We start from the raw sequence: 14,134 nt of genomic DNA, 5'->3' as shown, positions 1-14,134 counted from the left end.
CGTTCACCGATATGGGTACCGAGAGGCAGACAGAAACAGAAACAGGGCAAGAGCCACAAAGACATGCGTGGTGAATGGGGGCTCCCAGTAGACACAGAACAGAGGCGGGGAGAGAGGGGTGCAGGTGCCTTCTGCTTGTGGGACACTGATCCCTCTTAGCGCACGTGGGGCCCCAAGTGGGCCTCCAGGACAGAGAGGGGTGGGTGGGAGGCAGCTTGGGCTGACGCAGAGCCCTGAACGTGGGCACTCAGGTTCCAGGGGGCTCTCCCTTCCTCCCCACCATCCTTCTCTCCCCACAATTCATTTCCAGTTTTGTAATCTGCCTGCTGCCTCCTGGAGCTTGGGCGGGCTGAGAAGGGGTGTCCTCAGCACCCCCTGCCCCTGGGGATGCCGTGCCCCCAGTTCCCCGGGGAATCTCCTGAAATGCAGGCCCCATGGGGTGATCTAGCCTCTCCTCCTGGCTTGTCAAACTGGAACGAGGGTCCCCTAGAGAACACTGGACTGCAGGCACACCTCCCTGGAGCAGCCGTGGGACTTAGGGGAAACCAGCCACCCACTGAAAGAAGCACAGATGTACTACAGGAGTGTGGGAAGGGAGCCTATATTTACCGTATCACACAGGAGACATGAAGGTCCGATTCAGTTCGCAGACCTATTCCATTCGTCTTACCCTGCATCTAATTCTTTTTCTTGCAGTTAGTTTCGGTGGATACTGTGCGGGCTCTGCTCAGGTCCCAAGATGATGCCCCTCCCAGGGGGTGGTTCCTGGTGGGTGCAGGGGTGCAGAGGCCTGGTCCTCTTGTATCAGTTTGGGACAACTCTGAAGGGTCACTGGAGGTCCAGAGCTCCCTTAATTGTCAGATTCAGTGCATCCTCGTGGGCGAGCTCCTCCCTCCCAGGAGCCCTTGCGGGAAACCTGCTGGCTCACAACTCCCATTCTCAGACTCTTTCCACGGAAACCAACCTATGGGCCGTCAATATTTAAAAATCGGGAGATGTCACATACAAGTCAGGATTCCTGCTTAATCTTGAAAAACGGGGCGATCTCAGCAATATGGGGCATGCACCCTGCATGGCTGCTCCTGAGTGGGGACACTGCACTCCCTGGCCGGTCAGGTCCCGCCACACCCGCAGCTTCTCTCGCTGCGTTACCTGCTGCCCGTGCCACTGAGTTTGGTGCCTCTGGCTTCAGAGCCGTCGGGGGTGCGCGGGGTGCCTCAGCCTTTCGGGAGGACGGGCATGTACCTCCTCCTTTGTCCATCAGGGCCTGGGGTGGGGTGCGGGGGGCGGGGGAGAGTTGGAGAAGCCCTTCTGATGAGCCCCGGGCAGGGCGGGCACGGCCGGCTGGTCTCCGCCAGCTTCGGAGGGAAGGAGGGGAACAGGAGGGGTCCAGCCTGGACCAGCCTGAGCCGCGCACCCTCCCTCTGTTCCCGCAGCCTGCATGATGAACGTCCACAAGCGCTGCGTGATGAACGTCCCCAGCCTCTGCGGCACAGATCACACGGAGCGCCGCGGCCGCATCTACATCCAGGCCCACATCGAGAGGGAGGTCCTTATCGTTGTCGGTAGGTGGCGCTGGGCTCCCGGACCTGGCTGGACCGCTGAGTTAGGGGAGGGGAGGTTGGTGGAGGGATGGGCGGTGCAGGGGCGGGGCGAGAGGTGCGGTGACACACTGCCTTCCTCCTCTACCCGCCCCCCCCGCCGCCCCCCATTACAGCCCATCCCCGCTGTAGGCATCCTTAGAGACTGCATCCCCGCAGGGTGAAGCTCTCAGCACCTCTGGTGCGCTGGAGCTTAGAGCTGGGACACCAGCAGTACATTACTTTTCTCGAAGACCTCAAAGGAGCCAGTAGAGCAGACAAAATGCTGAGCACCTTAATTTTATGGCACTGTGCGTCCCTGGGGGCTTTCCATGTATTTGAAGTATTTCTTTCTTAAACCTGACGGCGGCCTCACTGGTCCCTGTTCTGTTATTCTCCATATTGTTCGCACTTCTGAAATACTTCATAGTAATAAGAAAGAGGGATAATACAGCCTCTTATGAGAAGTGCAGCATGGTGTCTGTCCCTCCTAATGGAGCATTTACAGAATGCTTGGTTCTGACATGTGCAGCTCAAACAAAATGGAAATCTGTCTGTGCTGGATGGGTAACTGCTCAGCCATAATGCTACGGTAAATGCAACACTGAACTGGACCAGAATGGGACTAAAACTTTGTTTTTTTTTTAATTTATCTTATTTTATTATTATTATTTTATTTTTTATATATTTTTTGGCCGCGCCGTGCGGCATGTGGGGTCCTAGTTCCCTGACCAGGGACCAAACCCTCACCCCCTGCATTGGAAGCACAGAGTCTCAATCACTGGACCTCCAGGGAAGTACCCAGACTGGGACTAGAACTTTGCAGGAATTCTACCCCCAGAGGCTTGTGTCAAACTTCTTAGAATTTACAATTTGTTAATTTAAACAAGGTTTTATGACTTGATATCTTAGGAAATTGATCATAGAAGGGATTGATTTTGCAAAGATTGGTCTGAGGCCCTGGAATGAATGGTTCAGCAGCTCTGAAGCACTGAGCCTACACCACATAAAAGTTGAAAGAAAGCCCTGTAAAATATAATCCCTGTTTTAAACTGAGGTTCATGACACCCAGTGGGCTCTTATGGAACGTGTATTCAGTTGAATTGTTTTATCCTCTGAAAGGAAGGCAATGGCTGACCTGACTTCTTCCCAGTGAAATGCTTGAGGGTCCCCCGAGGAGGAAAAGCCTCATGAAAAGCTGGTTTCCCACACTGTCTAAGCTTCCTGGGCTGGAGGGGCACAAAAATGAGACCCTGCTGCTCTCTACTGTTATTCTCTAGGAACTACACTGGCTCAGATGTTACTAGGGCCAGCCAGCCTTCAAGGAACCCATTGAATGCGCGGTGCTCAAAACCAAACCACAGCATAATGCTCTCAAGGTCCATCCATTGTTCCCACCACAAAAAAGAAATAATTATGTGAGGTGATAGAGGTGTTAGCTAATGCCAGGGATGTAATCATATTGCAATATACAAATGTATCAAATCGACACATCCGTACACCTTAAACTTACACAGTGTTATATGTCAATGATATTTCAGTTAAATAGAAAAGACTTACATGTTATCTCTTTCAATGCTCAAAACAGCCTTGTGAAAAATCTATTATACTTGTTTTATGAATGAAGATACTGAGGCTCAGAGAAGCTGTGCTTCCGAGAGCTCACACCATTTGTAATCATCATCATCATCCAGTTAGCTACATCAAAAGTAGCTAACATTTGAGTTTTTAAGTGTGTTAATCACTCTGCAAAGCACTTATGGCAATATCTTATAGAAAAATTTTCAGTAACTCTAATGAGCTAGGTAGTAGTATCGTTTTATCAGAAAACAGGCTTAGAGAGTCACACACGGCATCACCTAGGTCTGTTCACTATTGTGATATACTAGGTTACTTTTTGGTTTAGTTCCCTGCACTAAATCTCCCCCCATACCTTATTTATTCCCTCTGTGGTTTAGCTGCATTACCTCTTATGTGTGTTTCTTGGGCACTTTGTTTCACGTGGTACAATACAACGTCTCTTCCAATTCGAGGTCAAAGTCTTCCCCCTTAATCACAGGTAGCTGTCTTATATCTTGATCACAAGCTGATGATTTTCAGGCAATCCCAATGAGGGTGTGGTATATTTGTTTCCTAGAGCTACTGTAACAAAGTACCACAAACTGGTTGGCTTCAAACAACAGATATTTATTCAGTCACAGTTCTGGAGGCTGGAGGCCAGAAGTCTGAGATCAAAGTGCCGGCAAGGTTGGTTCCTTCAGGAGGGCTCTGAGGGAAAGTCAGTTCCATGCCTCTCTCTTAGTTTCTGGTAGTTGCTGTCAATCTTTGGGGCTCCTTGGCTTGTAGTTGCACCCCTCCAATCTCTGCTTCCATCATCACATGGCATTCTTCCCTGTGTGTCTCGGCGTCCAAATTTCCTCTTCTTCTAAGGACTCCAGGCATTGGATTAGGGCCACCCTAATCTAGTATGACCTCATCTTGACTTGATTACATCTGCAAAGACCTTATCTCCAAACAAGGTCACATTCATATGTATTGGGATTAGGACTTGAACACATCTTTTAGGGGGATACAATTCAACCCATAACAAGGGGAAGGAAGAAAAGTTAGGACCCCTTTAAAGTTAAGGACAGAATATCTGCATGCTCAGGGTTCTGCTAGCACTAACTGAATAGCTACCAATACCCTAAGAGCACTTTGTGGTTTTCCAAGTGCTTTGGTACTGGGTCATCCAATGGAGATAGTGGTGTTGCCAACATACAGAAGGGGAAACTAAGACTCGGTGAGGTTGGGCAACTTGCCTGATGTCTCGTGCAGAGCAGGGATGAGCCCCTGGGCCTCGTGTCTGCAGGTCACTGTGCCCTGCTATTGCCTCCTCACCGTGCCAGGCACGGTCAGTACCTGGTGTGGGATCGTTGATTGATTGATGATAGAAGAACCTGATGCTTTGACCGCAGTTCTCTAAACACAGAGCCGAGATGGAGATTTTTGTTCAAGTGATTTACTGGGGCTGCTCATGAGATGAGGAGTGAGGACAGAGCAGGGAAAAGCTGAGTGAGAGTGTGGTCTCCCTTGAAGAGCAGCTTTCGCTGGATCCCATGGAGTCTTGGACCACAGATTATAGCACAGGGTCAGTCCCTCCTCGAGGCAAGAGGGCTGTTCTGTTAGGGTCAGACACTGCTGTGGGCTGAATTGTGTCCCCTTAAACTTCACATGTGGAAGCCCTAACCCAATGAAATGGTGTTTGGGGATGGGGCCTTTGGGAGATAATTAGAGTTAGATGAAGGTGGGGTTCTTATGATGGGCTTGGTGGCTTTATGGCCACATGAGGGCACAGCAAGAAGGTGGCCACCTGCAAGCCAGGAAGAGGGCTCTCACCAGGAACCGAATTGGCCTGCACCTTGATAGTGGACTTCCTGCCTCCAGAGCTGTGAGAAATAAACGTCTGTTGTTTAAGTAACCCAGTCTGCGGTATTTTATTTCTGCAGCCTGGGGCTGGCTAAGACAGTCAGTCTTTGCTCCAGGTTACTGGGATTGAAAAGTGGGATGGTACCTTCCAGAATCCATGGCTTCTGTGAGACTGAGGGCAGCTATCTGGACATGGGGCAACTGTGAGCCATTAACAGCCAACACTCACGGTAGCCAGGAGCTGGGTGCCTTGGCCCGAGTGGAGGGGAGCTGGCAGGGTCTGGGTCTCCTGGGTATACTCTGATCTCCCAAGCATCCTTCTGGTTTCATTGTTGGGACTCCAGGCCCTCCTCCTTGATCTCAGCCAGACAGATCAGAGAGAAGAGGGCCCTTCTCAGCAGTGTAAGGCCAAACGTGACCTGTGGTGTTGAATTGCCCCACTTCATTCAGACCATAGAGGCACATCCAGTGTTGGTCCTTGCCACTCACCAGCCCAGGACGCCTGAATGCCACATGCTCTTTGAAACCCCACCATCTCCAGAGGCACCAGGCTACAGGTGCTACTGAAAGGTCTGAAGGTTTCCTCATCTCTGGCTCATGAAATCCTGGCTTTATATCTGCTGTCAGGGATCTTGCAGGTCAAATTCAGAAGGGAAATCCAATCAGTTCTCTTTCTTTAAAAAGCTCATCACTGGTTTCTCATTGCCCTTAGGACAGACTAACTGTAACGTGGTAATCCCATTATCTATTCTCTGTCTCCTTGCTTTTCTTTAATCCTTCATCCCCTCCAGGCTGCCACCCACCGTAGGACATCTGCATACTCTCTTTCCTCCATCTGGAGTGTTTGCCCTTTTGTCTTCTTCCAGCAGTTTACTCTTCCTCTTCCTGTAGGTCTCAGCTCATTCTTACAATCAAGGAAGCTTCCCTGGACCTCCCTTTATTGTAGACATTCATGGTATCCTGAACTTGAACTTGTGTCAATTGTGGTTTTATGTTGGGTTGATTAGTGTCTGCATCTCCCTCTGGGCTTTAAGCTCGGTGAAGGCAGGGCTGTGTCTGTCTTGACTCACCACTGTATCCCAGCACCTAGTGTGATGACATCACTAAATATTTGTGGAATCAGTGGATATATGTGTGAAGGAGATACCGCTAGAGGATCCTGATGGATACCAGAACTCACAGATGATCCCCAAATCAGTGCCTTCCACAGTGAGGAGCTAAAGTTCAGCAGATAATCCAATTCACACCATCATCCTTAAAGAAGGAGACCATGCAGAAAATCCAAAGGACCAGGTCCAAGGTCAACAGCAGGTATTACTGGGACTGGGACTCACCCTTTGGAGCTATAACTACCCTCATTTCCTGGATAATGTAGAAAAGACACAGAACAGTGGGACTTGTAGAATCACAGGAAATCACATGGGCATCATGATGCCCTGTGTTACCATGGAGTGGGGGCAGTACAATCAGAAGCCCTGATCAAAGTTGTAAAGTGCTCCTGGAGGTTATGAAGCCCCTGTCCTTGTATATAAAATACCCCTTTTCAATTCAGTATCTCCCTGTTAACATAGCAACTAATATCCCATTATTAACATTTCCATCTACATTGCAGCAGTCTGCAAATCCTTAACCATATCCATAGTTCTATCTCACAAAAATTGGGGCTGTTCTTAAAAAATAGCAGAGGAGCGATGTTCTGGATGTTTCTCTTTGGGACACCCATTCGGTGTTCTTACACTGTATTATGCTGTACACAACCTTCTCAGACTGAAGCATCTCCCAGAAAGACTTAGGAACTCCCAATACTTTGTATTTAAAATCCTTCCCAAGATCTGACATCCACACATCAAAAGAAGAGCACCAGAGGAACATAAATCCTTGACAGGCTATTGGGAAAGGTTGAGGATCACAGCCACCTGTACACTAGGTTCCAAAAGAAGTTTTAAAAGCATTCTTAGGAGAAAGGAAACTGATGTTGAGGGCTCAGAGAAGCCCCTCTTGTTATGTAAAGAACTGTTTCAAGGTAGAAAAGGTTCTGCCCATCATGGAGACCCTAACAAGGGGGGGAAGAGTTCAAGGAAACCAGTGAGGGCCCTTCTACTTGGGTATCTTCCTTCCATAACCAATATGGCAGGACAAGACCAGAAGAGCAGAGGGCAGGCCTGGGTATGGTGTACCTGAGGGATGAGGTGGGAGGTGGGGGTAGTTTGGTGTTTAGGTGTTTACAGTGTGAGAAAGGTGGCACGTTACAGGTAGGAAGGTGAGATGGGCTCAGTAAGCACAGATGTTCATTCATTCATTCATTCATTCATTCAGGAAGGGCCTGACTACCAGGTTGTATCCATTGACAAATGCGATCTCATCTTCGCCCTCGGGGAGCTCACAGCTTAGTGGGAGAGATAGACATAGATAATTATATTGCAATGTGGCAGATGGTGTGATGGTACCATGGGAACCCTCAGAGGGGCACCTGAAGCTTCCTGAAGGAAGCCATGGCTGAGTTGAGTCTGGAAGATGTATAGGAATTATCTGGGTGGAGCAAGCTTTGTGTCAGGGTAAATAAGAAAAATAATATCAGCTCTGTTTATTGAGTTCTTATTACATGCCAGGAGCTTTACACAGATCAACTCATAATCTTCAGAACAATCCCCTGTCGTAGGTATTATTATTATCCGCATTTTACCTGTGAGGAAACTGAGGCACAGAGCTGGTTAACTAACTTTCCCAGAATTGCACAGTAAGTGGTGAGTCTCATATCTAAGCCCAGGCAGTTCAGTTCGATGGCCCTCAGTCTCACCATGATGCTGCATTCCAGGCAGAGGGAAAATGGTGCACAAAAGCCTGGAGGCTGGAAAAATGGCAGGGGTTGAGGGAGGCTGTTAGCTGTTGAGTGTGACTTCCCTTCCCTACGTTCTAGTCATAAGCTCCTCTAGAATGTGTTCACTCACTTTGCCAATCATTCACTTATTCATTCAACAATATGTATTGAATTTCCATTGTTTGTCAGGCATGTTCTAGACCATTGGGATACAACAGGGGACAAGACAAATCTCTTTTCCTGGACAAACATCACAATGGCAATGGCAATTCCCTAGGATTCTTGGAATTTTTTCTCATCTTTCTTCCTTTTGTTTGCCATGGAGAATTTCCTTCTTGTCAGGTTACATTCACGGTCCTTCGAGTTTTTTTCAGACACTCTCTGTCCATTTCCTCTTTAAAACCTCAGAGGTTTGGGAATTTGGGACACAGAGCCACAATGACCTGAAGGCTATTTCTGCTTTTTTGCCCTGTCACATCCTTTCCCGAGCTAGCTCTCTGATTTAAGGGGAAAGGGAAGGAGGGAAGAAAAAGGAAATGTAATGAAGAAAAACCCAGACGGATTAATATCTCAAAATACTACCCAGCCATGCATCAGTTGCAGGGATATAAAATGACCACAAGCTATCCAGCAATCCCACTCCTGGGTGTATATCAGGACAAAACTGTAATTCAAAAAGATAATCAACTGTATTTCAATTAAAAAAAAAATCACAAGCTAGGCCACTAGGGGGCAGGCTTCGTATTCAAAGCCATTCCTCCCCCCAAAATCTTTTTTTTTTTAAATTTTTTTATTGGAGTATAGTTGATTTACAGTGTTGTGTTAGTTTGTGCTGTACAGCAAAGTGAATCAGTTATGCATATACATATATCTACTTTTTTAGATTTTTTTCTCATGTAGGTCATTACGGAGTATTGAGTACTCTCTGTGCGCAACAGTAGGTCCTTATTAGTTATGTATTTTATATATAAGAATCTCTTTCAAGAGATGCCCAGATCTTGCAGAACAAAGTGAAACCACAACACCATCACTGTCCGTAATGGAAGGTGTCACAGCAACAGTTATCCCCTTCTCCCCCCATTAAACAGGTGAGTCACGGGGGCCAGAAAAAGGAATAACTTCTCAAGGCCACACATCCTGGAGTGGGGATAGGACCCAGTTCTTGTGGATTTCCCACTCCTTTATTATACTACTGGTTAGTATTTTTCCCCCAACATTTTATTATGAAAAATGTCCAGCAGACAGCAAAGTGGAGAGAATTTTACAGTGAACAGTCATTTATCTGCCACCTAGATCCTGCCATTAACATTTGCTTAATCACGTGTCCATCCATCTCGCTCTCCATCCATCAGTTTGTCTTATTTTTGACACATTTCAAAGTAGATTGAAGACATCAATTCCCCCTAAACACTTCAGCCTGCACATCATCAACAAGAATTCAAAACGTATTTACAATTCATTTAAACTTGTGAGGTAAAATTTACATACAATGAAATGCACACATCTTCAGTGTACAATGCCTAAGTTTTGACAGATGTGTTACCCTATCTCCTGTCACGTTAACCCTCTTTTTTTTTTTTTTTTTTTTTTTTTGTGGTACGCGGGCCTCTCACTGCTGTGGCCTCTCCCGTTGCGGAGCACAGGCTCCGGACGCGCAGGCCCAGCGGCCATGGCTCACGGGCCCAGCCGCTCCGCGGCATGTGGGATCTTCCCGGACCGGGGCACGAACCTGTGTCCCCTGCATCGGCAGGCGGACTCTCAACCACTTCGCCACCAGGGAAGCCCAACCCTCTTTTTTTTGATGTCACAGCTGCCATTGAGGATCTGGTGAAAGCTGTGAACACCATTCTCAGAGCAATCCCCGTGTATGCCGACACGCATGCCCCCCACCCCCGCGGACTCCAGGAATTAGGGCGCCAGGGCACCTAAGATCTTTTAGATTATATTACACTTGATAGTTGTTAAATTTGGGGTGTGTGTGTTAACTGTAATGCAGTAAAATAGATCTGTTCAAACCATTTCATTGTGTACTCACTGGAGAGCACATCCCCTTAAAACAAACTTAGCAAGACACCCATGTTATTTTGCTTCTCTTTAGTGTTTTTGTAATGAAGTTGAGTTAAATCCTGTCTCTACCTATGGAACTCTAACCATCTTTCTCAATGCATTATAGATAGTTGTCTGCACACTGCTGAGGCCAGGGCAAGTATCCCCTGCCCACCCTTCACGGGAAGCCTTTTGACTTGGGAGGTGGTAGTTGGTGTGTGGACACTGAAGGAGGTGGAGTTGACTTGAGAAGATGGAGGGAGCTACAGTCTTTCTACCCAGTGTTCCTTCTCTTGTTCCCTGAGTGTTTAAGTCTTGTGAGAACTGTCAAACCCAGACCTCTGTCTGAGGCACCCAAACCTCGAGATGTGCTGGGTACGCGGTCATTGTTCCTAAATGCCTGCTGAATGGCACTGGTGGGGGCCCTGCCAGGACCTGCAGGCTGTGACTTGTTACCGCCTTTGGGGGAAGTGGTCCGACAATATCTATTAAAATATATATACATATACACACTTTGACTCTCAAATTTCCCTTTTGGGAATCTATCCTATTGAAATAAATCACTAGCATCAAAGGAAATAACATCCAGAATAAGCATGTTTATTGATGTTTTCTTTGCAGTGGCAAAGAATTGGAATCAGCCTAATTGGGCTAATATCCATTTTATGAGGTATTATGCAGTTGTTGAAAACGGTGAATCAAATTGGGGGTGTGGGGCTTCTGTGTACCCTACGCAGGTACGTGGGGAGTTTCTTGCCTTTTGGGAAGTCTGAGGTCTTCTGCCAGCGTTCAGTAGGTGTTCTGTAGGAGTTGTTTCACGTGTGCATGTATTTCTGATGTATTTGTGGGGAGGAAGGTGATCTCCACGTCTCACTCCTCTGCCATCTCGAAGGTCTCTCTCTGTGTGCACTTTAAAGTCCCATACCCCTTGCTGGCGGACAAGCTCAGTGAAATGGGATGCACCTCGTCCACTAGATGGCGGGCTTTACCGTGCTTTGCTTCTGCAGGGACGGCCACAGGTGGAGGCTGGGTGGTGTGTGCCTCCCAGCCCACTTTGGCCATGACGTTTCGCCTGTTGTGAAGCTTTGGTGTTAGTATCTCAGGGGCCAGAACCCCCTTTTGTCGACCGCCTGAACCTCCCCGCGTGCCCTGAAATAGTCCTCACGCAGCACGGAGCCCCTGGCTCGTGGAAAATGACCAGAGAGCCCTTCTCTGCTGTGCCGTTGTCTCCTGCCGCAGGGGGAGAAGGCACACCTTGCTTTTCAGTCACTAGCTCCACCTGCTTTTCTCACTGACTTGAGGCAAGTCTGTACAATGTAGTCCAATATACAGGCCAATATAGTCTGAGATCCCAGAGCTTGCACAAGGGCTTTGGGGTCAGGCCTGGGTTCGAATCCTGCTTCCCCTACTTCTTCAGCAAACACTTGTCAGGTGCGTCCTGTGTGCCGGGCACCTTACCATCATGAACAAGACCGCGCCTGCTCTTGTGTCCTGTGTTCTTTCTTTCTTTCTTTTTTTTTTAAACATCTTTATTAGAGTATAATTACTTTACAATGGTGTGTTAGTTTCTGCTTTATAACAAAGTGAATCAGTTATACATATACATATGTTCCCATATCTCTTCCCTCTTGCGTCTCCCTCCCTCCCACCCTCCCTATCCCACCCCTCTAGGTGGTCACAAAGCACCGAGCTGATCTCCCTGTGCTATGCGGCTGCTTCCCACTAGCTAGCTACCTTACGTTTGGTAGTGTCTATATGTCCATGCCTCTCTCTCACTTTGTCACAGCTTCCCCTTCCCCCTCCCCGTATCCTCAAGTCCATTCTCTAGTAGGTCTGTGTCTTTATTCCCGTCCTGCCCCTAGGTTCTTCATGACCCTTTTTTTTTCTTAGATTCCATATATATGTGTTAGCATACGGTATTTGTTTTTCTCTTTCTGACTTACTTCACTCTGTATGACAGACTCTAGGTCCATCCACCTCACTACAAATAACTCACTTTCGTTCCCTTTTATGGCTGAGTAATAGTCCATTGTATATATGTGCCACATCTTCTTTATCCATTCATCTGTTGATGGACGCTTAGGTTGCTTCCATGTCCTGGCTATTGTAAATAGAGCTGCAATGAACATCTGTGTTCTTTCTGATGATGGGAGACGACCACTGAGCAAACAGAATCCTTTTTTATGTGATAAAGGTTATGAAGGAAATAAAATAAGGCCGAGGGCTAGCACTTTCCCAGTGTTCTCATGTAATCCTATCAATAGCCCTGTGAGAGAGTTACTAACATCATCTCCATTTTACAGGTGAGGACACTGAGGCACAGAGAGGGAGGTTTATGACTTGCTCAAGTGCCTCAGCTCCGAAGGGGTGGAGCTGGGACGTGAACCCATGTCGGTTCCAGAGCATGAGGCTCTTGAACACCACCTCTGTCCCTCCTTGGGGTTGGGGGTAACACCAGCTGCAGCTCCCTTTTCTGAAACACTTCCTGTGTTGCGGCCCTGCCGCAGACCACACAAGCACAACTTCCGCTGTTAGAGTGATTCTCCCCAGGCCACCGAGGAGGAAGTGGGTACAGGGCCCGGCTGCCTTGCGCTGATGGAGACGTTGCCTCCCAGGGCTCCATTTTCCCAGTACCCCCCGCTTGCCCATTTTTCTCCTCCAGGAGCGTTTGAGCCAGTATTTGCTGGACTATGAGGCTGATGATGATGCCAGTCCTTCAGATCAGCCTGCCTGTTTGCAGAAAGGCTGGCTTCATTGGCCACGACCTGCCCAAGAGGCTGGCTGAGTTCCTAGGTTGTGAGAGGTGGACCAATGGGGAAGGCCTTCTCTTCAGACCTCACTGTGGTAGGGCCAGGGGCTCTCCCTTCCTGCTTGGAAGGTAAGGAATACCTGGATGGCTCAGGAGGACAAGCTGAAGGTGGCGGAAGTACCCATCTCAGAGCCATGTGGCTGTGGGAACCCCACAGGCTGTGTGTGCAAGCGTTTAGAACACCACCTGGGACATACTCGGGGCGCCATTGTGTATTTGCCGCTAGTCTGGTCGGCGTGGTTTACCCAACCCTTTACAAGTTCCCTGGCTGATTTTTGCTGGATTTGCCAAATTTGGAGTTCCCTCTTTAGTGAGCTGTTTATTTCCTCCCAAAGTGGCATGTTTTCAGGACATGGTTTCTTGGGTGAGAAGTCCAGCGTCTTGTAGACTGTAATGGGCAGGCAGAGAGAGGGGTCAGAGGCACCCTTAATAAACGTCAGCTGTTGTTTTCTCTCTTGTTACTACCCTCCTGGGTACCATATGTCCTGGAAAACCTACAACACTTAAGCTGACTCTTTGATGAGGAAGTGAGGCATTTGGCTCCACTGAAATGGCCCGAGAGGGGGTACCTGCCCAGCTGAGTTCAGAGGACCTGGTTGCTAAGCCTGCCACTTTAAGACACTGTTCCGCTTATATATGCAGCCAACATGTACTAAGCACTTACTGTGTGCCAGGTGCTTTAAGGGAAGCGTCGCATGTCGTGCTCACCTCCAACCTTTGAGGTTTCACCCCCATTGTTCAGGTGAAGAAGCTGCAGCTTGGAGAGGTTAAGTAATTCATTTGAAGTTGCACAGTCACGAAGTGGCAGATCTACGGTTCAAAGCCGGGCTGATTCCAAAGCCTGTGCGCCTAACCCCTACCCCATCCTGCCTCCCTGGGTGCTCAAGCTGGTGGAACTGAGGGCATCCAGAAGGTCAGAGGGAGAGGGATAGAATAAAGCTCATAGCAGTAGCTTGAGAAAGCGTTTTCACTTAAAAATAAAAAGGTGTTCAGGTTACACAGGGAAACATCAGGATACAAGGTGGTTTGAGCTTCTGGGAGGAACAGGTCTTCATGGGAAAACCAACTTCCCACCTGGATGGATGCTGGGCCTTGCAAGCCTCCTGTAGCATTCAGAGAATCAGAGTCACCAAGAAGACAATGGAACAAGGGATTTACTGGAGGAATTTGACCTTACACAGGCTTGGAGAAGCTGGGGATGGCAACAGTGTGCTGGGAGATCAGAGGAAGAGCAGTGAGTGGTCCAGGCAGGCAGGGTGCAGTTGGTAGGGAATCCAGTAAGCCAGGCACGTCGGGCTACCAAAGGGTATATTAATTAACCTCATGAAGCTTCTGATAGTATCATCTCTTGGGTCACCCAGTACAGGTGTGCCGACAGCTTCTTACTCATTTGAAGACAGTTCTTGGGGGCCCCAGAATCCTTCAGTTCCCAGGTGAAGCTGCCCCAACTCCTTCAGCCATTTGCTATCTAAC

General features: G+C 48.2%; 1 protein-coding gene across 2 annotated transcripts in view; it reads left to right on the top strand.

Moving 5' to 3' along the window:
* The window catches only part of PRKCB (protein kinase C beta), a gene marked incomplete at its 5' end in the record, with an annotated part of 311,242 nt that overhangs the window by 170,070 nt on the left and 127,038 nt on the right, over positions 1-14,134 (top strand). For both annotated transcript variants that reach the window (XM_082600409.1, XM_082600408.1), the window contains one exon: positions 1,437-1,565. In XM_082600409.1, coding sequence (XP_082456535.1) covers positions 1,437-1,565 — 129 coding nt within the window. The remainder of the gene's footprint in view (positions 1-1,436; positions 1,566-14,134) is intronic.

This window comes from Mesoplodon mirus (genome assembly GCF_964341445.2).
Source record: "Mesoplodon mirus genome assembly, chromosome: 15".
Lineage (NCBI taxonomy): Eukaryota > Metazoa > Chordata > Mammalia > Artiodactyla > Ziphiidae > Mesoplodon > Mesoplodon mirus.
Note: the sequence above shows the minus strand (reverse complement) of the source record. Positions and strands in the feature narration are given on the sequence as shown.